Source organism: Ranitomeya variabilis, chromosome 6, assembly GCF_051348905.1.
Source record: "Ranitomeya variabilis isolate aRanVar5 chromosome 6, aRanVar5.hap1, whole genome shotgun sequence".
Taxonomy (NCBI): domain Eukaryota; kingdom Metazoa; phylum Chordata; class Amphibia; order Anura; family Dendrobatidae; genus Ranitomeya; species Ranitomeya variabilis.
Window position 1 is genome coordinate 348263380 of NC_135237.1, and position 25117 is coordinate 348288496.

The 25117-nt window shown below is 44.4% G+C and overlaps 1 protein-coding gene across 10 annotated transcripts in view; it reads left to right on the forward strand.

Moving 5' to 3' along the window:
* Positions 1-25117, forward strand: part of PHACTR1 (phosphatase and actin regulator 1) — a 495254-nt gene that overhangs the window by 330031 nt on the left and 140106 nt on the right. For 7 of the 10 annotated variants that reach the window (XM_077269898.1, XM_077269903.1, XM_077269904.1 and 4 more), the window contains one exon: positions 19104-19268. In XM_077269898.1, coding sequence (XP_077126013.1) covers positions 19104-19268 — 165 coding nt within the window. Of the gene's footprint in view, positions 1-4822; positions 5465-9788; positions 9932-19103; positions 19269-25117 lie in introns of those variants that run through there. The other 3 variants (XM_077269899.1, XM_077269897.1, XM_077269902.1) reach the window with 3 other exon arrangements.

The window sequence follows — 25117 nt, forward strand, 5'->3', positions numbered from 1 at the left end:
AATATTTGGTTGTCCTCTGTGGTATTCTTCCCAAATCCTATCCAATCAGCTCTGCAATGAAACACAGAAAGGGCTCGTGCAGACAGCAGTAGATCCTCTCATCAGGTATAATTCGTCCGGTTCTGCAAATTACACTCTGATCATAGTTTGATCCGAGTGTCAGTTTCGTGTCATTTGGCTTTCTCAGATGAGAGATTTCGAGCACACTGTGAGGAGATGAAAAGCCAAATTTCTCCATCTTCTTCATTCTGTCAGTCCCTAGAACTTGGGCTGCACTTTGATGTCATCCAAGTGCAGTCCATTGAGTTTCACTCACTCATTGACTTGCATTGCCCAGTGCAATCTGAATATCAGAGCAAATTCAGGCATGCAGCAATTTTTTCCTCGGACAGATTCTGTCCAAGGTAAAAATTGGACATGTGCCGGGCCCCATGGAATAACATTGGTCCGGGTGCAATCTGATGTTTCATTGAATTGCACACTGACCGATATTACGGCCATCTGCACGAGCTCAATGCTGAGTTATCTACTGGACATGTCCCATTAATCCACATACCACATAGGTTTTTGAGAAAGCTACAGTTTTTTATGTGGAGAAATCTAAACTGACCTGAAATATTAAAATGTGTCATGTATGCACAACGGAATTCACAAGGATGATGTGATTTATTTTAAGAATTCAGTGAGAACATTGGAATATATCAGTCTAATCATTTGGAATGTCAGTGCACATGTGGAAGGAAGGCTTCCATACATTAGATTAAAGGGACTAAACAATGGGACATGTCATCAATATGATATCATTGGCGGTCCGGCACTACCACCGATCGGTTGATATTTGCTCTGGCAGCGGCTGGATGTCAGCGGTGTACAAACACTACAGTCGGGTACGGCACCTTATTGCCCATTCACTACGGACAGGTCATCCATACTTAGAATCTCAGACAACCCCTTTAATGCGGGCTTAATATGTAGATTTCTGATAGGACCGTGACATATTGGGAAGCCTCCATATATGAATAAATGTACAATATTAAACACTGATTCATTCCCATATAAATCAAAAAGTCCATAATAGCTGGGGACAAACCCTAGACGTTCATAGAGTCAGTAGTCGTGGGCTGATCTGAGGGGGTCGGTGTTCACGGATGGGTGCGAGGAATCCCAGGGGTCAGCCTCAATGACAGGTGGAACACTCGTTACGACTTAGTTATAAGGGTGATCACACACGCTGCATCTTTCTGCCTGCGTCTAAGCTGCTCCCATCGTGGTGCCCAATGGCCCAATGATTTGGCTGCAATATTGCGTTTCACAGGACATCACAGGTTTGGGACACATCAGGCACATCGCGTGATCACCCTAAGAGCTCTCCACTGTAATGAGCTGTTTAATGGTCACATGATCAGGAAAGCTTCCAATCCATGAAATATTTTCTATTTAAAGGGGTTGTCTAGGCATATAATATTTTGGACCTAAGAATGGGATACCAATATCAGACCGATGGGGGTCCGACACCCAGCACCCCCACTGATCACCTGTTATTAGGTGGTGGAGGGATGTAACCAATGAATGGATCTAAACAGCACTGGTCAATGTGTGGTGGCAGCTGCCGAGAACTGCAGAGCAGCTCCTATCTAAAACAGCTGACAGCTCCATTCAATGCTTACACCCAGCTGTCACCAGAGCCCCCACTCATAAGATATTGAAGACCTGTCCTAAGAATAGGTGATCACTGTCAGATACCCCGACCATCACTTTAGTGCCTGCAATCAGGGATCTTGACAACTACGGTATCTTGCACAAGCCAGCATAACGTTTTGTGGCGCACAATAAGGCTCTGCAACATGGCTGCTGTCGCTCCACTAATGGATGTGAGGTTTCCTGCTCATGGAGCAGAATTGCTGCCGATATTCCAGTGTGTTTTTTTAAACTTTTTTTTCATATTGTGCATCATAAAAAGTAAAATCTGCTGAAAGAAGCCATGCCGCTGTGCTCGCAAGCTGCATCGCAAGTTCATTTAACATTTCTGCAAAGCGTAGATGTGTTTTTATAGGGGTTGTCTGGTTAAACTATACTGATGAGCTATTCTTGGCACGAGTCATTAATATCAGATCAGTGGAGGTCCAACAGAAGAATAGGAGCCGCTCTTCAGGACCCCGCAGCGACTACTACACAGAAGAATAGGAGCCGCTCTTCAGGACCCCACAGTGACTACTACACAGAAGAATAGAAGCCGCTCTTCAGGACCCCGCAGCGACTACTACACAGAAGAATAGGAGCCGCTCTTCAGGACCCCACAGCGACTACTACACAGAAGAATAGGAGCCGCTCTTCAGGACCCCACAGCGACTTACACAGAAGAATAGGAGCCGCTCTTCAGGACCCCACAGCGACTACTACACAGAAGAATAGGAGCCGCTCTTCAGGACCCCACAGTGACTACTACACAGAAGAATAGGAGCCGCTCTTCAGGACCCCGCAGCGACTACTACACAGAAGAATAGGAGCCGCTCTTCAGGACCCCACAGTGACTACTACACAGAAGAATAGGAGCCGCTCTTCAGGACCCCACAGCGACTACTACACAGAAGAATAGGAGCCGCTCTTCAGGACCCCGCAGCGACTACTACACAGAAGAATAGGAGCCGCTCTTCAGGACCCCACAGTGACTACTACACAGAAGAATAGGAGCCGCTCTTCAGGACCCCACAGCGACTACTACACAGAAGAATAGGAGCCGCTCTTCAGGACCCCACAGTGACTACTACACAGAAGAATAGGAGCCGCTCTTCAGGACCCCACAGCGACTACTACACAGAAGAAAAAGAGCCCTCTTGAGGACACGGCAGTGACTACTGCACAGAAGAATAGGAGCCGCTCTTCAGGACCCCACATCGACTACTACACAGAAGAAAAAAAGCCCTCTTGAGGACCCGGCAGTGACTACTACACAGAAGAATAGGAGCCGCTCTTGAGGACCCCGCAGCGACTACTACACTGAAGAATAGGAGCCACTCTTGAGGACCCCGCAGCGACTACTACACAGAAGAATAGGAACTGCTCTTCAGGACCCCGCAGCGACTACCACACAGAAGAATAGGAGCCGCTCTTCAGGACCTCGCAGCGACTACTACACAGAAGAATAGGAGCCGCTTTTCAGGACCCACAGCGACTACTACACAGAAGAATAGGAGCCGCTCTTCAGGACCCCACAGCGACTACTACACAGAAGAATAGGAGCCGCTCTTCAGGACCCCACAGCGACTACTACACAGAAGAATAGGAGCCGCTCTTCAGGACCCCACAGCGACTACTACACAGAAGAATAGGAGCCGCTCTTCAGGACCCTGCAGCGACTACTACACAGATGAATAGGAGCCGCTCTTTAGGACCCCGCAGCGACTACTACACAGAAGAATAGGAGCCGCTTTTTAGGACCCCGCAGCGACTACTACACTGAAGAATAGGAGCCGCTCTTGAGGACCCCGCAGCGACTACTACACTGAAGAATAGGAGCCGCTCTTGAGGACCCCGCAGCGACTACTACACAGAAGAATAGGAGCTGCTCTTCAGGACCCCGCAGCGACTACCACACAGAAGAATAGGAGCTGCTCTTTCCGACCCCGCAGCGACTACCACACAGAAGAATAGGAGCTGCTTTTCAGGACCCCACAGCGACTACTACACAGAAGAATAGGAGCCGCTCTTCAGGACCCCACAGCGACTACTACACAGAAGAATAGGAGCCGCTCTTCAGGACCCTGCAGCGACTACTACACAGATGAATAGGAGCCGCTCTTCAGGACCCCGCAGCGACTACTACACAGAAGAATAGGAGCCGCTCTTCAGGACCCCACAGTGACTACTACACAGAAGAATAGGAGCCGCACTTGAGGACCCCGCAGCGACTACTACACAGAAGAATAGGAGCCGCTCTTCAGGACCCCACAGTGACTACTACACAGAAGAATAGGAGCCGCTCTTGAGGACCCCGCAGCGACTACTACACAGAAGAATAGGAGCCGCTCTTCAGGACCCCACAGCGACTACTACACAGAAGAATAGGAGCCGCTCTTGAGGACCCCGCAGCGACTACTACACAGAAGAATAGGAGCCGCTCTTCAGGACCCCACAGCGACTACTACACAGAAGAATAGGAGCCGCTCTTCAGGACCCCACAGTGACTACTACACAGAAGAATAGGAGCCGCTCTTGAGGACCCCGCAGCGACTACTACACAGAAGAATAGGAGCCGCTCTTCAGGACCCCACAGTGACTACTACACAGAAGAATAGGAGCCGCTCTTGAGGACCCCGCAGCGACTACTACACAGAAGAATAGGAGCCGCTCTTCAGGACCCCACAGCGACTACTACACAGAAGAATAGGAGCCGCTCTTCAGGACCCCACAGCGACTACTACACAGAAGAATAGGAGCCGCTCTTCAGGACCCTGCAGCGACTACTACACAGATGAATAGGAGCCGCTCTTTAGGACCCCGCAGCGACTACTACACAGAAGTATAGGAGCCGCTCTTCAGGACCCCGCAGCGACTACTACACACTGAACGGAGCTGCGCAGTGCAGCTCTGTATATGTGGTTACATCTGGACCTGGTAACTGCTAATCTTTGGGGGTGTTGGAGGTACCAGACCCCCGCCAGTCTGATACTGACCTATCCTGTACATAGCTGGCACTGTAGTATGGATATGTGTGTGGGTATGGTTCCAGGGGCACAATCACATTGGAAAGTTCGCTGCCCATTGTTTTAGCAGCTTTGTGACTGATATTTTGTGCAAACACAAGCTGGGGAGAAACTGCAGTGAGAATGAACCAGGCTGTGGATGTGCAATGTGCTATGTGAATCCATGCTGCGCTACGGATGCTGACGCCGATTTCCTCGGCTGGAAGGTCCCATGGGTGCCACTGCCATATAGGAACGCCAGGCTTGTGGGGGTCTGCAGTGTCACTGAAGCTGGGCACAATCTGCCTGGGAATTGAGTGCACTATGGGTGGGGTGTCGGGGGGCTGGCTGCAGTGTGCTGCCAGCCTGTAGGGCTGAGGGGTCAGCGCTGAGTGCGGCAGGGCATGCCCGGTACAGCAATGTCTGCCTGCCTGCTGGGTGGCAGCACTTTGCAGAGGTCACCCAAGACTTAGGCTGCTCTCCTCCCTCCCTCCTGACAATTGTGTGTGAGAAGACTGCTGACGGCGGGCGGATGGCGGAGCTCACACACTACGGCGGCAGGCAGCCCGGGATGTTCTCGCTGCCGTCGTTTGGCTGCAGGGAAGGCTCTGTGCCGCCTGGCACCGGCGGAGGCGACAAGCACCGGAAGAAAGCCTTCTATTTAGTGAGGATGAAGCCGCTGAAGGAGCCCACGAACAACAACAACGTGTCCTTTGTCATCCACTGTCACATTGGCAAGGAGATCAAGCACATCTGCAGCAACTGCAGCCGCGGGGAGGAAGGTGAGTGCGAGCGGCAGGGGCCATTATTTGCAGTGTGCGGCAACGGCTGCTCGGCTCCTGCCTATGGTATCGTGCGGTGATGGCAGATTGGCCTCTGCCGGGAGGGGGCGCTCTGCTTGTATGGCTGCGGTGTCTCCATGCCGGGTATTAGCGTTCTGGGTGACATTCAGCTCATTGTGACTGATGCACGGCCCGAGTCATGGAGAGCTGACACCTCATCATATACAGGGGCTGCTGGGGCGACCCCTGCTGGGCAGAGCGGGGGAGTCTGCGGGGCAGCTGAGGGGACAGAGCAGTATACAGCTGAGGGGACAGAGCGGTATACAGCTGAGGAGACAGTGCGGTATACAGCTGAGGGGACAGGGCGGTATACCGCTGAGGGGACAAAGCAGTATACAGCTGAGGGGACAGCGCGGTATACAGCTGAGGGGACAGGGCGGTATACCGCTGAGGGGACAAAGCAGTATACAGCTGAGGGGACAGCGCGGTATACAGCTGAGGGGACAGGGCGGTATACCGCTGAGGGGACAAAGCAGTATACAGCTGAGGGGACAGCGCGGTATACAGCTGAGGGGACAGCTCAGTATACAGCTGAGGGGACAGAGCAGTATACAGCTGAGGGGACAGAGCAGTATACAGCTGAGGGGACAGAGCAGTATACAGCTGAGGGGACAGAGCGGTATACAGCTGAGGAGACAGTGCGGTATACAGCTGAGGGGACAGGGCGGTATACCGCTGAGGGGACAAAGCAGTATACAGCTGAGGGGACAGCGCGGTATACAGCTGAGGGGACAGGGCGGTATACCGCTGAGGGGACAAAGCAGTATACAGCTGAGGGGACAGCGCGGTATACAGCTGAGGGGACAGCTCAGTATACAGCTGAGGGGACAGAGCAGTATACAGCTGAGGGGACAGAGCAGTATACAGCTGAGGAGACAGCGCAGTATACAGCTGAGGAGACAGCGCGGTATACAGCTGAGGAGACAGTGCGGTATACAGCTGAGGGGACAGGGCGGTATACAGCTGAGGGGACAGGGCGGTATACAGCTGAGGGGACAAAGCAGTATACAGCTGAGGGGACAGGGCGGTATACAGCTGAGGGGACAGCGCGGTATACAGCTGAGGGGACAGCTCAGTATACAGCTGAGGGGACAGAGCAGTATACAGCTGAGGGGACAGAGCAGTATACAGCTGAGGAGACAGCGCAGTATACAGCTGAGGAGACAGCGCGGTATACAGCTGAGGGGACAGGGCGGTATACAGCTGAGGGGACAGGGCGGTATGCAGCTGAGGGGACAGCTCAGTATACAGCTGAGGGGACAGCGCGGTATACAGCTGAGGGGACAGCGCGGTATACAGCTGAGGGGACAGGGCGGTATACAGCTGAGGGGACAGCTCAGTATACAGCTGAGGGGACAGAGCAGTATACAGCTGAGGGGACAGCGCAGTATACAGCTGAGGGGACAGAGCAGTATACAGCTGAGGAGACAGCGCAGTATACAGCTGAGGAGACAGCGCGGTATACAGCTGAGGGGACAGGGCGGTATACAGCTGAGGGGACAGGGCGGTATGCAGCTGAGGGGACAGCTCAGTATACAGCTGAGGGGACAGCGCAATATACAGCTGAGGAGACAGCGCAGTATACAGCTGAGGGGACAGCGCGGTATACAGCTGAGGGGACAGGGCGGTATACAGCTGAGGAGACAGCACAGTATACAGCTGAGGGGACAGCTCAGTATACAGCTGATGGGACAGCGCAGTATACAGCTGAGGGGACAGCTCAGTATACAGCTGACGGGACAGCGCAGTATACAGCTGAGGGGACAGAGCAGTATACAGCTGAGGGGACAGCGCAGTATACAGCTGAGGGGACAGAGCAGTATACAGCTGAGGAGACAGCGCAGTATACAGCTGAGGGGACAGCGCGGTATACAGCTGAGGGGACGGCGGTATACAGCTGAGGGGACAGAGCAGTATACAGCTGAGGGGACAGAGCAGTATACAGCTGAGGGGACAGCGCAGTATACAGTTGAGGGGACAGCGCAGTATACAGCTGAGGAGACAGCGCAGTATACAGCTGAGGGGACAGCGCGGTATACAGCTGAGGGGACAGGGCGGTATACAGCTGAGGAGACAGCTCGGTATACAGCTGAGGAGACAGCGCAGTATACAGCTGAGGGGACAGAGCAGTATACAGCTGAGGAGACAGCGCAGTATACAGCTGAGGGGACAGCTCAGTATACAGCTGACGGGACAGCGCAGTATACAGCTGAGGGGACAGCGCAGTATACAGCTGAGGGGACAGCGCGGTATACAGCTGAGGGGACAGCGCGGTATACAGCTGAGGGCACAGCACGGTATACAGCTGAGGGGACAGGGCAGTATACAGCTGAGGAGACAGCGCAGTATACAGCTGAGGGGACAGCGCAGTATACAGCTAAATATACATTGTAGAATACAGTGGAGAATACAGTGTAGTATCCAGCAGAATACAGTGGAGTATACAGCAGAATGCAGTGGATAATACAGTGGAGTATACAGCAGAATATAGTGGAATATACTGTAGAATGCGGTGGCGTATACAGTGGAGTATACAGCAAAATATAGTGGAGGATACAGCAGAATACAGTGGAGTATACAGCTGAGAATATAGTTGAATATACAGCAGAATACAGTGGAGCATACAGTGTAATACAGTGGAGTATACAGCAGAATACAGTGCAGAGTGCAGTGGAGTATACAGCAGAATACAGTGGAGAGTACAGTGGAGTATACAGCAGAATACAGTGGAGTATACAGTGTAATACAGTGGAGTATACAGCAGAATACAGTGCAGTGGAGTATACAGCAGAATACGGTGGCGAGTACAGTGGAGTATACAGCAGAATACAATGGAGAGTACAGTGGAGTATACAGCAGAATACAGTGGAGAGTACAGTGGAGTATACAGCAGAATACAGTGGAGTATACAGCTGAGAATATAGTGAAATATACAGCAGAATACAGTGTAGTATACAGTGTAATACAGTGGAGTATACAACAGAATACAGTGGAGTGTACAGCAGAATACAGTGGAGAGTACAGTGGAGTATACAGCAGAATACAGTGGAGTATACAGCTGAGAATATAGTTGAATATACAGCAGAATACAGTGGAGCATACAGTGTAATACAGTGGAGTATACAGCAGAATACAGTGCAGAGTGCAGTGGAGTATACAGCAGAATACAGTGGAGAGTACAGTGGAGTATACAGCAGAATACAGTGGAGTATACAGTGTAATACAGTGGAGTATACAGCAAAATACAGTGCAGTGGAGTATACAGCAGAATACGGTGGCGAGTACAGTGGAGTATACAGCAGAATACAATGGAGAGTACAGTGGAGTATACAGCAGAATACAGTGGAGAGTACAGTGGAGTATACAGCAGAATACAGTGGAGTATACAGCTGAGAATATAGTGAAATATACAGCAGAATACAGTGTAGTATACAGTGTAATACAGTGGAGTATACAACAGAATACAGTAAAGTGTACAGCAGAATACAGTGGAGAGTACAGTGGAGTATACAGCAGAATACAGTGGAGTATACAGCTGAGAATATGTCGGAGTACATTGTAGAATACACTACAGTATACAGCTGAACTACCAGGTGGATAAGTCACATTTATTTGCTCTGGTGTATGTAAATAGTAACGTTCTCAGCATATATATTAGGAGCCTGGCGCAGCTGTCGGGATAAGCCCATGTTATATACATTGACGCTTCTGTCTGGTGGATTGTTTTTGTTTTTTTTCGACTGTATTGGAAAGTGCGTCAGACTGCACGTGTGTATACATAGGGGCACTGCAAACATTGTATATACTGTATATATATGTATAGCATCTGTGATAGGTCATCAAACATATACACATCCGGAGCTTATACGTCTGACGTAGGACATAATGTATACACAGCAAGGAGATGCCACACCGTGGCTTCTGTCACCCATAGGCTCTCACATCACCTGTGCAGTGTATATGTCATGAAAAGCTCATTATATACAGTATACAATAAACGGATGCCAGTGTCAGATATAAAGTGGCACTTGTCACCCAAAGGCTTCCATGTTGTAGAAACGTGTACCGTGCAGTATATGTCATTTTTCAGTATTCAACTGAAGGAAGAGTTTTAGTTTATTATTGGGCACCACTCTAGGGATGTGAGTTTTGAAGGCCAGCAGGAGGTGTGGTTGGTGTCGGGGTACACCTCTATCTTCTGGAGGTGCATAATGGGTCGGATTCTCTGTCTCCTTTTCTCAACACTGTGCTGGGAACTGAAGACTACACAATAACTATTGATTTCTCACAAAGCAGCATCTTAATGGCGTCATTCCCTCAGCAGAGGAGTTGTACAGATCTGGTCGTGGTTTGTTCCCACTAGTGGACGGTCACCTGGCTCCATGACTGGATCCACTTATAAGATAGGTGAGAGACAGTGAGTGATTGTGACACTCATAAGGAAGAATGCAGCTCATCATAGGACGGTATGATTGATCTTATTGGAAATATATGGATAAATGATAGATAGATAGATAGATAGATAGATAGATAGATAGATAGATAGATAAATGATAGATAGATAAATGATAGAACGAGCTGATCAAGCATATGGTTATTAATACTTAATACAGATGTATAGATAGCAGATAGAAGAGATGATCATACAATTAATACTGAAAATATTAATGGCTATTGCTAATTATGCACCAGTGATTTACAGGCTTCAGTGATATCTCCGACCTGTGCAGACTGCATATTCTGAAGCTGTACTCACCAGGAGAGGGTTAATACTAGCATAGAGACATTTCCAGATACTTCCATTAAAATAGCAAGAAGAACACAGAAGAATATCAGCCAGCATGGATAGTGTGCTGTATACTATATACCTCTTTATTATCCCCAGTTTGTATACCCTATACATGTCCATTATGGGCAGTCTGTATACAGTGCTGTATACCCTATACAGTGAAGGAAATAAGTATTTGATCTTTTGCTGATTTAGTAAGTTTGCCCACTGACAAAGACATGAACAGTCTATAATTTTAAGGGTAGGTTAATTTTAACATTGAGAGATGGAATATCAAAAATAAAATCCAGAAAATCACATTTAATAAATCATATAAATGTATTTGCATTTTGCAGTGAGAAATAAGTATTTAATCCCTCTGGCAAACAAGACTTAATGCTTGGTGGTAAAACCCTTGTTGGCAAGCACAGCAGTCAGACATTTTTTGTAGTTGATGATGAGGTTTACGCACATGTCAGGAGGAATTTTGGTCCATTCCTCTTTGCACATCATCTCTAAATCATTAAGATTTTGAGGCTGTCGCTTGGCAACTCGGAGCTTCAACTCCTTCGATAAGTTTTCTATTGGATTAAGGTCTGGAGACTGGCTAGGCCACTCCATGACTTTAATGTGCTTCTTTTTGAGCTACTCCTTTGTTGCCTTGGCTGTATGTTTTGGGTCATTGTCTCGCTGGAAGACCCAGCCACGACCCATTTTTAATGTCCTGGCGGAGGGAAGAAGGTTGTCACTCAGGATTTTACGGTACATGGCTCCATCCATTCTCCCATTGATGCTGTGAAGTAGTCCTGTGCTCTTAGCAGAGAAACACCCCCAAAACATAATGTTTCCACCTCCATGCTTGACAGTGGAGACGGTGTTCTTTGAGTCATAGGCAGAATTTCTCTTCCCCCAAACACAGCGAGTTGAGTTATTGCCAAAGACCTCAATGTTTGTCTCCTCTGACCACAGCACCTTCTCCCAATCACTGACAGAATCATCCAGGTGTTTATTGGCACACTTCAGACAGACCTGCACATGTGCGTTCTTGAGCAGGGGGACCTTGCAGGCACTGCAGGATTCAAACCTTTACAGCGTATTGTGTTACCAATGGTTTTCTTGGTTACTGTGGTCCCAGCTGCCTTGAGATTATTAGCAAGTTTCCCCTGTGTAGTTTTAGGCTGATCTCTCACCTTCCTCGTGATCAAGGATACCCCACAAGGTGAGATTTAGCATGGTGCCAGAGACTGATGTCGATTGACAATCAGTTTGTATTTCTTCTATTTTCTTACTATTGCACCAACAGTTGTCTCATTCTCACCCAGTGTCTTACTTATGGTTTTGTAGCCTATTCCAGCTTTGTGCAGGTTTCTGATCTTGTCCCTGACATCCTTATAAAGCTCTTTGGTCTTGCCCATGTTGTATAGGTTAGAGTCTGACTGATTAATTGAGTCTGTGGATAGGAGTCTTTCATAAAGGTGACTACGTAATACAGCTATCTATAATGCAGGTCAGTAATACAACAAAGGAGTGGCTTCATAAGAAGCATATGAAGGTCATTTAGTGGCCTAGGCAGTCTACAGATCTCAACCCTTTAGAAAACCTTTGGAGGGAGTTGAAAGTCTGTGTTGCCCAGCGACAGGCCCAAAACTTCACTGCTCTAGAGGAGATCTGCATGGAGGAATGGGCCAACATACCACCAACAGTGTGCGCCAACCTTGTGAAGACTTACAGAAAAGTTTGACCTCTGTCATTGCCAAAAAGGATATATAACAAAATATTGAGATGAACTTTTGTTAGTGACCAATTACTTACCGTATTTTCCACCATAATTTGCCAAATAAAGCTTGCCAAATCAGACAAGGTGATTTTCTGGATTTGTTTTCTCATTTTGACTCTCATAGTTGTGGTCTACCTATCATGTCAATTACAGACCTCTCTCATCTTTTTAAGTGGGAGAACTTGCACATTGGTGGCTGACTAAATTGACTAAATACTTTTTTGACCCAATGTAATAAATGGTCATCGGTGGGTATAGGTCTTTATACCTTCTAACCTTTGTAAATGGTGGGAAAGGTAATCTAGGACCCCAAATGTATCTGAAAAGTATTACTGACAAAAATAAGACGAATACCCCTTGCAGGGTGCAGAAAGAGTTAAGTTGTACTAAGGCAATAAACCTTGCGCTGCTCTGGTCATGATAACTAATAGAGACGGATGATTCATCACATTAATTTCATTTCAAGTAGGGATTCAATCACTTAAACAGACGTGAGAAAGCTTCCATAGAGACAGTAATTCAGGAGAACGGCCTCATCCACAGATATCCTATAGTACCAGCCAAGAGTTTGGAGACACTTGTTCATGCAGTGGTTTTCCAGGTTCTTAATGTGCACATTGTAGATTCAGACTGAAGGCAGCAAAACTGCAAAGGAACACATATACATAGTTACATACTTATATGTGTTGGAAAAAGACAAGTTCAACCTTTAATATGGAAATGAGGAGTAAAGAAACACATATGAGGCAAATCAGAATATAGGTTATATTTTAGATCCCTCAAAGTACACCCATGTTACTCTGATGAGGGCTTTATACACATTATCTCAAGCAGTTTCTTCAGGTAGTCACTTGGAATAGCTTGCAGTGAACAGGTATGCCTCATCAAGAGTTAATTTGTGAACTCAGAACACAAATTGTTGAAAAATATCAACAATCTCAAGGATGCAAGTCTATCTCCAGGGATCTTGATGTTCAACATGATCAAGAAGTTTACAACCCATGGCACTGTTACTAATCTCTCAGAATGTGTAAGGCAGAGAAAAATTGATGAAAAGGATAGTCCGGATGGTGGATAAGCAGCCCCAATCAAGTTCCAAAGAAATTTAAGCTGTCCTGCATGCTAATGGTGCATCAGTGTCAGCACAAATTATCTGTAAACATTTGAATGAAACTAAACACTAGGGCAGGAGACCCAGGATGACTTCACTGCTGACACAGAGACATAAAAAAGCTAGACTGCAGTTTGCTAAAATGTATGTGAGTAAGCCAAAATCCTTTTGGGAAAGCATCTGGACAGATGAGATCAAGGTAGAGCTGTTTGGTACAGCGCATCATTCTACTGTTTACTGAAAACAGAATGAGGCCTACAAAGAAAAGAACACAGTACCTACATTCAAATATGGTGGAGGTTCAAAGATATTTTGGGGTTGGTTTGCTGCCTCTGGCACTGGGTGCCTTGACTGTGTGCCATGCATCATGAAATCCGAAGATTACCAAAGGACTTGGAGTCACACTATAGTGCCTAGTGTCAGAAAGCTGGGTTTGCATTTTAAGTCATGGGTCATGTTTTTTTGTGTTGTTCCAATACACACAAAGGAAAAAAGCATGTGCAATTGCAATAATTTTCTAGGAGAAATATTTCACTTTCTGGAAAAATTTGAAGGGTGCCAACACTTTGAACCATGAATTTATAAGATTTAAAACATTTTCTTGTTTATTTCACACATTTTTCTTTACTCACTGTTTTTATATGTGTTCTGGCTGCCTTTATCCTGAATCTGGAATGTGCACGTTCTTATAAGAACAATCAAAACCATTGCATGAACAGGTGTCCAAACTTTGCACTGGTATTGCATGTTCAACCTTTATAAGGCAGAGCTCACCATTGCCATTTTGCATGGCTCCAATACATCCAAAAAGAGCAACTGATTAAAGTGTCTGCCATATTGTGTATGCAGCCCTTACCTATTTCCATAGTCACAGAGTACACACAATGAGAATATGTTTTTTGAAGCTAAATTTGCCAGAATTGTGGCATAATTCACACTAAAAAACTTTCATGATTAGCGCCATATTGATGCTGTATTTTAAACACCTTTTACAACATGTCCTTCAAGGGGCATGGCTTTGGTGAAAAGGAGTATGGTTTAATATTCAACACCATGTGTAAAAACATAATTGTGGTACCCTTTTCTGGAACTAAGTTAGCTAACAGGTGAAGTGAACTTAGATTAGACCATCTTAAATCTAGCACATTTTTAGATTGTCCACCATACGTTTGCACAGCCTTGATAAATATGTGCCATTGACTGCAGTCTGATCCTCTGGACATTCTTCTGACTGTCTCTCCTTCTTAATAACCTATTAAGTTAGTTGTGTGCTTCGATGAGAGAAGTGAAAGAGATTCATGAGCTCTATATAACCCCGCCCGCACCACAGATTGGCAGCTTTCTGTGTACACTGCATAGGCAAAAAAGCTGCCAATCTGTGGTGCGGGCGGGGTTATATTGAGCTCATGAATATGGAGAACTACTTGGAAGCAGGTTCACTAGTCCTCTAGTGATAATCTCCTGATGATAAAACTGTGATTTGGTGTGGGCAGGGTTGTACAGAGCTCAGTATTCAGAGAGCTGCAGCAGATAAAACAGTGATTTTGTCAAAATGACAGCAAGCAGCCCAATAAGTGACACATCTCTGGAATCAGAATCTCTGCCCCTACATCATGCTGCTCTCTGATGGGGTAGCAAAAACCTGGTGACATATTCTCTTTAAATAGATCTAAAACCATGGCAAATAATTTTTCTTGGAAAATTATTGTTCTAGGATAAATACAGAACTTCCAGTTGCCATTGGAAAGAGGTTCTATCAGTAATATCCTAAATGATGTTACTGTACTGGAACACATTGGCCAGTAAGTATTGGTGGGGATTAAAGGTGTTGTCTGGGTATAATAATAAAATAGGTGCAACAAATGCTCAAAAATAGCACCTTCCTTTTCTCAGTCCCCCACTGATCCAAGCCAGATGCTCTGGTGGTGTCCCACTGCAGTCAGTCAGTGACCTCTGCAGCCAGTCAGTGACCTCTGCAGTCATGTAGTGTACTTGTGGGGTTTTGTGCACTTTTACAGACCTTACAAACAAATGTATTGATCTTGTGTAGCTTAGAAGAACATAAACATTGCTTAGTTGCCTGAAGTTTATAATCAATCTATACTTCCTACCATGGAAATCAGATTGTACGGATACATATTAGCCGATATAAACAAGTGACACACCCACCAGGGCCGTGGGGTACTCGGAACCGGGTCGGACAGTTCTTTCAGGAAGTCATGGGGCCGTGATCTGACTCCGTGGCCCTGGCTGTGCCATACAATGAGGAATATGTATATGGGATTTAACATGACGCCACCTGTGGTGTTCAGCAACCGATGGCCGACGCTGCTAAAGGAGACCGCTACAGCTGGGATGGTTCTGCTCCCCACAGGTGGAGTGGGGCCCCAGGGCTACCGGTCCCGTTTATGTCAGGCTTCCTGTACCTTGTGGTGCAGGACTCAGGGCGCAAGAGATCACTGAATGACATTAGGGCTGTAGTTTTCTTTTTCCTTTACTTGATTGTTGATAGTACAGACCGGGGTACTGGTAACAGATCGTAATGGAGAGCCGGGCAGGCTGGGAGCAATTTTTGGATACACCTGGCCAGGTAGGTACGGAGGCGCCTTCCTTATGCGCTGTCCTCCCTTTTTCTTTGCTGCCTAACAGCTCACCTTCCTGCTGCTAACTAACTGTCTCTCTCTGTTTTTAAAAACTAACCATTGCCCGCATGGCAGGCAGCTCGAGCCTATCACAGGTGCTGCTCCTTTGTGTCGGCTCCAGGCTCTTGTATGCTGCTGTGCCGCCGGGTATTAGATTGGGCCAGGAGACCTGCAGTCCCCTGCCCTCTGGATTTAGCTGCCAGGACTTCAGTACCCACACAACCACGGACTCCGGTATCCGGTTCCTAGCGCTCTGCTCTGGGGCGAGTTTAATCATAGCTCCACTCCCCAGGTTCTGCTCTACTTCTCTACTACTGACACCTGGTAAGGGGACCCCTCCTTGCTTCCAGGCATGACATTACTCCCTGTGAGGGAGACAATGCCACTGTGGCAACCGGACTCTTGGGGTGCCATATTAGCAAAGCTTCAGTGTAAAGCATGGCAGAATAGTGTCATGGTGGAAGCTGTTACCAAAGCAGTCAACTTAGGAGCTGTTCATACACAGTAAATCTGTTACAGAAATGTTTGCAGAAATCAATGTACATGATGCAGGACCAACCTCATCTGGGTGTGTTCACACCAGGCAGATAAACCACACATTTTCCATTTAGTAGTAAATCTAACGTATTACGGTATGAGTAAAATCTACCATTATCTACACGTGGATCTTGCTGCAAATTCATAATGGATTTTGTTATTAATTTGCGGCAAAACTTTTTTTTCTACTCAAGTTACAGATCTTTAAACTTCCTTTTTTTTACTTTCCATTTGTTTTTCTGTAATACTGTATTTGGTTTTGTTTGTTTCCCGTCGGCTGATTTATTTACAGCATAATAATTAGTATCTGACAGGTAAATGAGGTCCTAATGAACGGTAGTGTTGAGCCTTAACTACTGTACTCAGGTTTGGATACTTGACTAGAAATTGCTGTTGATTGTGTAGTGATGTAGAAATGCGAGTGATGATGGGGAATTGGATGGCTCTTCTGGAGGAGCAGTGCTGATTAGCATCTGCCAAGTGATTAGCAGCAGATAAGTGATGGTGACACCATTTACGAAAATAACGCTTGCGATGTAATAAAAGAATACAAGAACCAGAAATGCCACGTGTCCTAGACAGACTATATGGCGATCACCAGATATTCTTTTTGTATACCATATAGGTGGACTGAGCATTTGGGCATTTTCCATGAGCAGAGGAGGCCCCGTAGTCAGAAGGAGATGTCGCTGATTTTATTACGGAAAGCGTACATGTCACTTTTTTATAGCATAAATGTTTTATCAATGAGGTTCTGATATGAGGGCAACTTAACATGTGGTCGTATGTGCAGAGTCTTTCTTTATTCTAGTCTGTGGGTTTCCTTTGTAGTAGTTGGGAATGTGCTGATCAATAGATTTATAGCATATTTAATCAATGTGTCAAACATTTCTTTAAAGGGAATCTGTCACCAGGTCTTTGCTACCTAATCTGACCACAGCAAAATGTAGAGACAGAGACCCCGATTCTACTGATGGGTCACTTATTGGGCTGCTATCTGTTGTTTTCATAAAATCGCTGTTTTAGTAGCAGGAGATTATCAAGTAGCAGGAGATTATCAATAGTAAACCTGCTGCCAGGTAGTCCTCCATATTCATGAGCTCTGTATATCCACCACTGATTGGCAGCTTTCTCTGCACACTGTGCATAGGCAGAAAGCTGCCAATCAGTGGTGAGGGCGGGGACATGCAGAACTCAGCATTCAGAGAACTGCTAGATCTGCAGCAAATAAAACAATGATTTTATCAAAACTGCAGCAAGCAGCCCAGTAAGTGACACACCACTGGAATCAGGATATCTGTCTCTACATTTTGCTTCTCTCAAATGGGGTCACAATAACCTGGTGACAGATTCCTTTTAGCAAGAAAGTTTCATTACGTTCAGGACCTTCAGACAAGAAACAAATGTGCTGGTCAATACAGCATGTCATCATCTATTGTCAATATCGATCGGTGAGAGTCTGACTGCTAGCACCCGCAGCTATAGGCAGAAAGGGGAACTTTTAGCCCCAGCTGAGCAATTTTATCACTGATACAAAATGCCCATTCATTGTCTGGGGGGCTGCCAGAAAAAGATGTCTGTTGTGCTTGGAGGAAATAGAGCTGCAGTCCCGCATGTGCACTTCTGCTCCATTCTAGCTGGGAGAAAGATGCCCCACTGTGCCGATAGGTGCAGGTCCGAGGGGTTAGATCGCCACCGATCAGTAAGTTATCTCCTATACTGTGCATAGGTTATCAGTTATCTTCCCTGAAGAACCCCTTTATCCCAATTCAGTGGTATTATGGCTATGGTTGGTTGGAGTCATACAGTTTAATACATTCATTTGTGTTCTTATGTTTATATAAGATTATATGTAAGTAGTACCATTTCCTAAAAAAATAACAGAGCAATATAATAAAAGCATGCAGCAGAAGTCTGCTTTGACTTTAAATTTTAAGGGTAGAAATACTGGTGTTACATGGAATGTACCAAAGGCTCCTAGATTCTCACAGGAGACTCATGTCTGGCATCTTCGCTGGAATCAGGGTCTCTGTCCGTACATCATGCTGCTCTCAGATTAGGTGACAAATATCTGGTGACACATTCCCTTTAAGCATTTACTTATGCACATGTGTTATACTGGAAAACTTTTCCCATTAAAATATACTGTCGCAAAAAGGGAAAAGTGCAGCCGTGCCATGCGGAGGCAGAAGAATGAGGAATGGTTCCAACTAGTGATGGAGTCTCCATTTATTACTCCATTCTTAATAAATGTTCTTCAGCTATCAGAGGAGGGATGAGTGATTTTTACAGAATTTTTGGTCAGTGGACACTTTAGAAGATATGTATGGTTGTGGCTGCTCGCTGCCAATAAAATCTTATATTTTTCTTCAGACCGAACACATGGTGAGATGAAGGAGAAGGATTTGGCTGCTTGTCCGCACTTTTATCTTTTTGCTAGCACATCACAATTTTAAGTGCATAAACACATTTCCATCATTGTATCTAGGCGTTCCTTTGTCTCATGCACTCCCATCATCCGTCAGCACCTCATCTTTCCTTCTTTGTTGCGGTATGAACATTGACATATGGGAGGTGCTGATCCTTGAAGCATGATGGTCTTCTAATTTACCATTTCTGATAGGCACATAAATAAAATTCACATTTTTTCTTATTGCCAAGAACAAGAGCACTGTACATAATCACTGTAATTAAGTAGCTGATACTAATTAGTGGATGTCATTCTTTATCTCCTTCCATTTCAGCTGAAGAAGTGGAGAGACTGGCCGCAATGCGCTCGGAGTCTTTAGTACCTGGCACCCACACACCTCCCATCAGAAGAAGAAGTAAATTTGCCACTTTAGGAAGAATTTTCAAGCCTTGGAAATGGAGAAAGAAAAAAAGTGAAAAGTTCAAGCAAACATCTGCAGGTAAGTGCTTGTGCCTAATTATTGCATTCATTCCGTTCCACTTCTCACATTATACTCTATAGGAGAATTTCAATCTCTACTGACTTGTTCGTCTTGATAAATACTTGTATTTCCTAGAAAACAAGTCATTATTCTGGATCATATTTTGTAGGAACGCTGTGCTGCTCTTCTGTTGTTCCTCCTGGAAATTCATTACTATATTAACTAAGTATGCCATTCTCTTAGCCAATGGGGTGTGTCCCTGCACTTGTTGACACTGCCCAATCAGTGCTTACTGTATGGACATTCCCCATTGACATGGAAAACGATTATGCTCACCACTGGTCCAAAACAAGTCACCTGGTAAAGATCTTGTTGATAGCCAATGTATGAACAGCCTGGACTGGTGACCGGTGGTGAGGAAGGCTTTCCTGGTAGGCATCCATTTACCAGGTAAATCTCACAGCTAGTCAGTATTGTAGAGTATTACATAGCATAGTGTAATAGAAGTTGTCAATTGGCATTTTAGTATTACCCCCCAAATGTTGATTCAGGGGCCTTCAAATGATAGTCCTTTGATGATATGGCAGGTACTGGTTAAAGTGTGGCGGGTACTATCACGTATGGACACTTCACGACAGAGTATCACAAAGTCATGTTTCTAAAAGCTCGTCACTTTGAGTCACGTCTCAGAAAAAGTTGAGTCAAGAGCATTTTAGACACCTGGAAGAGCACGAGGAAAGTTTTGGAACAAAACTGGGGGGTTCAGATTATAAAGTCGGTTAGTGTTAGGTCATTAGCAGGGTGGAGAGCATGAGTAGGTTGGTAGACAGAGATGAGGGAGGAGATGTAGGGTGGTGCAGACACGTGGAGAGCTTTGTGGGTGGTTGTATAAAGCTTATGTTCTGTTATGTAGCAGATGGCAACCAGTGCAATGACTGGTACAGGGTTTGAGGCATCGGTTTAGCAGCTGGACAGAAATATGAAGGCTGTTACCTTCAGGATAGATTAGAGAAGGAAGAGTTTAGTGAAACGTAGACAGATCAGTAATGGGTTGTGGTAACCTTTTATTACGAGAATGGACCAGAAATCATCTTCCCACAATCACATTTTGCCAGATTCCCTTGCTCCCGGGATATCGTCTTTCTTATTGCTAATACAAATGTCTGAAAAGCTAAAACATCCAGAGGTTACAATTATGGCTTCATTTTTAGGCCTTGTTATTAATATAGCGTGGAAAGATTAAAATATAGAATATATTATTCAATCATCATGCAAACCTCTATATGTGCTGGCAAAGAAAACCATTAACAATCTATAAATCATACTCAGCATATCAAGCCGTCAAAGCAACATAAAACTACTTCTGTGCTGAAAGAATATATTCGGTCTTCGTGACGCACATAGGAGACTAACTCTGTCATATATTCAGTAAACTCCATACAATACAATGTAGTTGATCAGCCTGAGAAAACTGAAAATATTTGTGATTTGTGTTTTTTGGCGAATACTGATTTGCTTACCCAATCACATAGAGCGGATGAGCTATTACTAAGCGGCACGCTAAAATTTATTTTTCTGACAGATTTTTGGAATGGGCAAAATCCTTGCTGAATTATGCATGCTGTGCCTTTATACAGGACAGATGACTGATACCAGGCAGCTCCACACTTCTTTCTTTCAGGCTTTGATACTGCATTGCGGATTAGTTACAACAAAATTATGGCAGCAGTAAAAAAAAAATCCAGTTTGTCGCCATAAGACAAAGTTATCCTGGTGAGGTGGCGGGTTTGCTACAGAATACCTTGGCAATTAGCTTTTATACTTTGGTAACTATGCCAGGAAAGTGATAAAAAATGATGCCTTTGAAATAAATGGACACCTGTAACATCCATTGTTTTCAATAGACCGTCTCAAGTTCATAATTGTCATAACTAAACTTCCTAGATTTGTGCCAGAAGACAGGATGGGTTTTGCCATCTTTATAGGATTTTCTACTGCAAAACCTCTTGGTATATCTATTAGAGACCAATTACAAGACCAAGTCCATCGGCCACGTCAGCAGGAAGCCCCGCAAACTGCCTCTTACCTGAGGGTATCCATGACTTCTTTTGATTAGCCCGCCTGGCACAATGTCATTGTTGCATCATGACAGACTAGCTAATCAAAAGAAGAGTCATGAATATTGGTATGTAGGAGGCAGCAGGCTAGCCCCCCATCCGGTGCCACTAGTCTAGGTTCTGCGATCCGATTTTCACCATCTCTTATCATCCATCAAATACTCCTTTGTAATATTGTAAGTTGTTAGTCAGTAGGATCAAGGATAAGTTTTGTGAGTTCTGTCGCTGCTGCCATAAAGCAAAAATTGAAAAGTCTAATATTTTCACATAATATCACGTGACATTATGTAAATTTGCTCATTAGTTGAATAAAGCAAGACAAGTACTCATCTCATCTGGGATGGGATTTACAGTATGCAGTTTCCAATATTACATAGAAAGAGATGGACTTGGTGAAACGCTGATAGCTGATCTTAACCCCTTAGTGACCGAGCCAAAGTTTACAATTCTTGGCAGTGTCACTTTAAGTGGTACTAACTCTGGAACGCTTCAACAAATTCCAGTGATTATGAGATTGTTTTTCGTGTCACATTGTAATTTATGATAATGGTAAATTTAGGTCGATATATTTTGTGTTTACTTATAAAAAAAAATATCAGAATTTTGATAAAAATATTTTAAAAATTAGCAATTTTCATACTTTGAATGTTTAGCCCGTTAATCTAGAGAGTCGTACCTTAGAAAATTATTAATAAATAACATTTTCCACATGTCTGCTTTAAATCAGCACCATTTGTAATATGTTCTTTTATTATGTTAGCATTTTAAGATGATTAAAAATGTTGCTGCAATTTATAATATTTTTCAAGGAAATTTACAAAATTATTTTTTTAGGGACCTATCCAAGTTTGAAGTGACTTTGGGGGTCCTTTATATTGGAAAACCTCCAAAAGTGATACCATTTTAAAAACAGCGCCCCCCGATATATTGAAAACTGCTGTCAGGTAGTTTATTTAACCTTCAGGTGATTTTCAGGAATTATTGCAAAGTTACAAGACAGAAATGAAAGTGTATTTTTACCACCTAAATGTAGCTAACTTCTGAAGAGGCCGCTGTAGCCGGCAGACTCTGAGACTGCTATTTGGCCGTGGCAAACATCGGGACCACACAATCATGATCTCAGGGCTCCGATGGGGATAAAGAGGAAGCCCCCACACTCTGTTAACCATTTATATGATGTAGTCATTATTCACAGCAGCATCTAAGTGGTTAAACAGATATTAAACAATTGGCTACTGGTTATTCTGATGCCGTCGGGTTCACAAATCAGCCATTGCCCGTGCTTGGCAGAGACACAATAAATACCACTAGTGTCCTAACTTCCATAACATTCATCAGATTTGCAAAGCATTCTAGCGATCAGCAATGGTGAATTGATTTCTTCTACATTATTGTTTATCTTCGCTTTAGGAATGACTGTAATCTCACAGGTTACAATGCGGTTGTGTCCATAAATAAAGATGGTGTTTGTTCATGTGACTGTATCGGGACATTACTGTGCTGGTGATAAACATTAAGTAATGGAAGTACAAACAATGGTTTATCTGTCTGCGCCCTGACTTGTTGTGATGGCTAGCCACATGCAAAAACATGGCTGCCAATCCAGTGCAATCCGTGTAAGCTGACTGGGTATTATGGACTGGACCCTCCTAGGGAAGATCACTGCCCTAGTTCTTACCTATATGAAACAATACTGCTTCTGGAGAATTGAAGAGGAATTGATAAAGCCACCAGGACGGGAATCCCCATCACCGCCTAGCCAACATATTCCTCATGCATCTTCTGTGGTTCCTTTCTCAGGCGGTACATGAGAAGCCATGCCCAAATTAAACGCAAGAATTACGCAGCTCCTTCCAAATTGTGAGTGACATGTTGGAGACACAATGGCTTCTATAAGAGAACCCAGGGACAATGCTATATAAGATGTTCTTCACTCCATGTTCTTTGTTTGCTGTTCTTCATATCAGCTGGGAAGCATCACTATGTGGCACCTGATTACCTCACTACGATGCCTAATTTATGGGATTTATTCTTTAAACTTAAAATAGTAACCATTGTTTTAATTTAATAATACACATAAAAATAAAAAAAACTTTATAATATATCTTATCAGAGGAATCTGCAGCAAGACTATCGATCATTCTCAAACTTCTCAATTCACAGGTAAAATCTGTGTTCAGTGAAGACAGATTTTATTATTACAAAGATAGGAGATGACAGTTGGTGCTGATAAGATTCTATGCAGAGGGGAGGGTGTAAGGGTCTTTTAAGATCGCAGCATGTCCGTGTACCTTGCGGCGCCGCTGCGCCGCCGCAAGGTAAATCACAGGGCCCTATGTGTGGGGTGCGATGATGCCGGATGTGTGCAATGAACACATCCGGCATCATCACGTCACAGAAAGGGGCGGGGCTTAGGGCGGAGCGGGTTTGCCGCTCCGTCCAAACCGCCTGCCATCCTGAAGGTGGACACGTACCCTAAGAGAGGAGCTAAAGACAGAGTTAAATCCCACCTCCTCAACTTTATATAGGATCTTATAATAACCTATCCCATCTCCTATCTCACTAATGTAACTTTCTGCCGTCACTGAATACAGATTTTTTCCGTGAATTGAAAATTTGAAAATGACTGATCAGTCCTAGCGGATTTCTCTGATACGATATATTACAAAGTTGCTTATTTTCATGTGTACTATTAATTTATAAAATAAAAATTAAAACGACTGTTACTCCAGTTGATGGCCAATATAATGAGTAACAGAAGGACAAACTACCCAAACTTACGTGTTCGTTTTGAAAAAAATCATTCCAGTGTGCCAACCACTCAGTTTTTCCCTGACTGTTTGCACGACCCCAAAATAGAAGCACATGCTCCTGCTCACCTGAAAGCAAATCTGCATACAGGCATGACAAAGTGGCAGGCTTTCAGCAAGTAATTGGACAATGACAGATACAGTGCATGAAGGAAAGAGAGGGAAAGGATGTTCCAATACCTATAGTGGTGGTAGAATGCCAATGAACAGATTTCCCCAACTAAAAAAAAAGAGTGAATGATAAGTATAAGAAATGAGACAGTTTTGGGGACATATTAGATTGGTATGAGCATGAAAAGCAGAATTAATTTTTGGGAGATTAGGGCCAAAAGATGCTTTTAGGTTAATCGTTAGTTACACATTATACAGTATTTTTCTTCTTTGCCGTTTGTGCTCCAATTTTTTAAGATTGCTGGTGGTTATGGTTTTCCACTCGTATATTTACCTTTTTACTGATTAGATTTTCTTCTTTTTTCATTTGTTACTAAAAACCTTGTATCTCTTTAGTAAGACCTGCTGCCTTGACAAGTTTGTTACATTCTTTTATTAGTTTTTAATTTTTTTGTGACAATTTTAACAATTAGTATGAACGTGTCATTGATTCTGTGTGATAATTTAGGTTATTTTACCGTTACTTTTCTGTGTTATTATTGACTCCATTATAGTGTAACTGATTTAGCTCTTTTGTCGTCAGCACTAGGTTTTCGCTTGTTACTGTTGAATTCATGACACTTTTGTCTTTTCTGAGTTAGTATTACTGCATTGAGTTGTTTCCCCGCTTTGAGTTTGTACCATTGTTATTATTTTTAGCTGTTTCTTTTTGCTGGGATTGATTTGCTTGCTCCTAGCGGGAAGATTCTTGACTTTTTCCTAATTCCACTGCCAAGAAAATCTAAACATCCACAAAAATAAATATCTTAAAGTTTCACAATTTCAACTG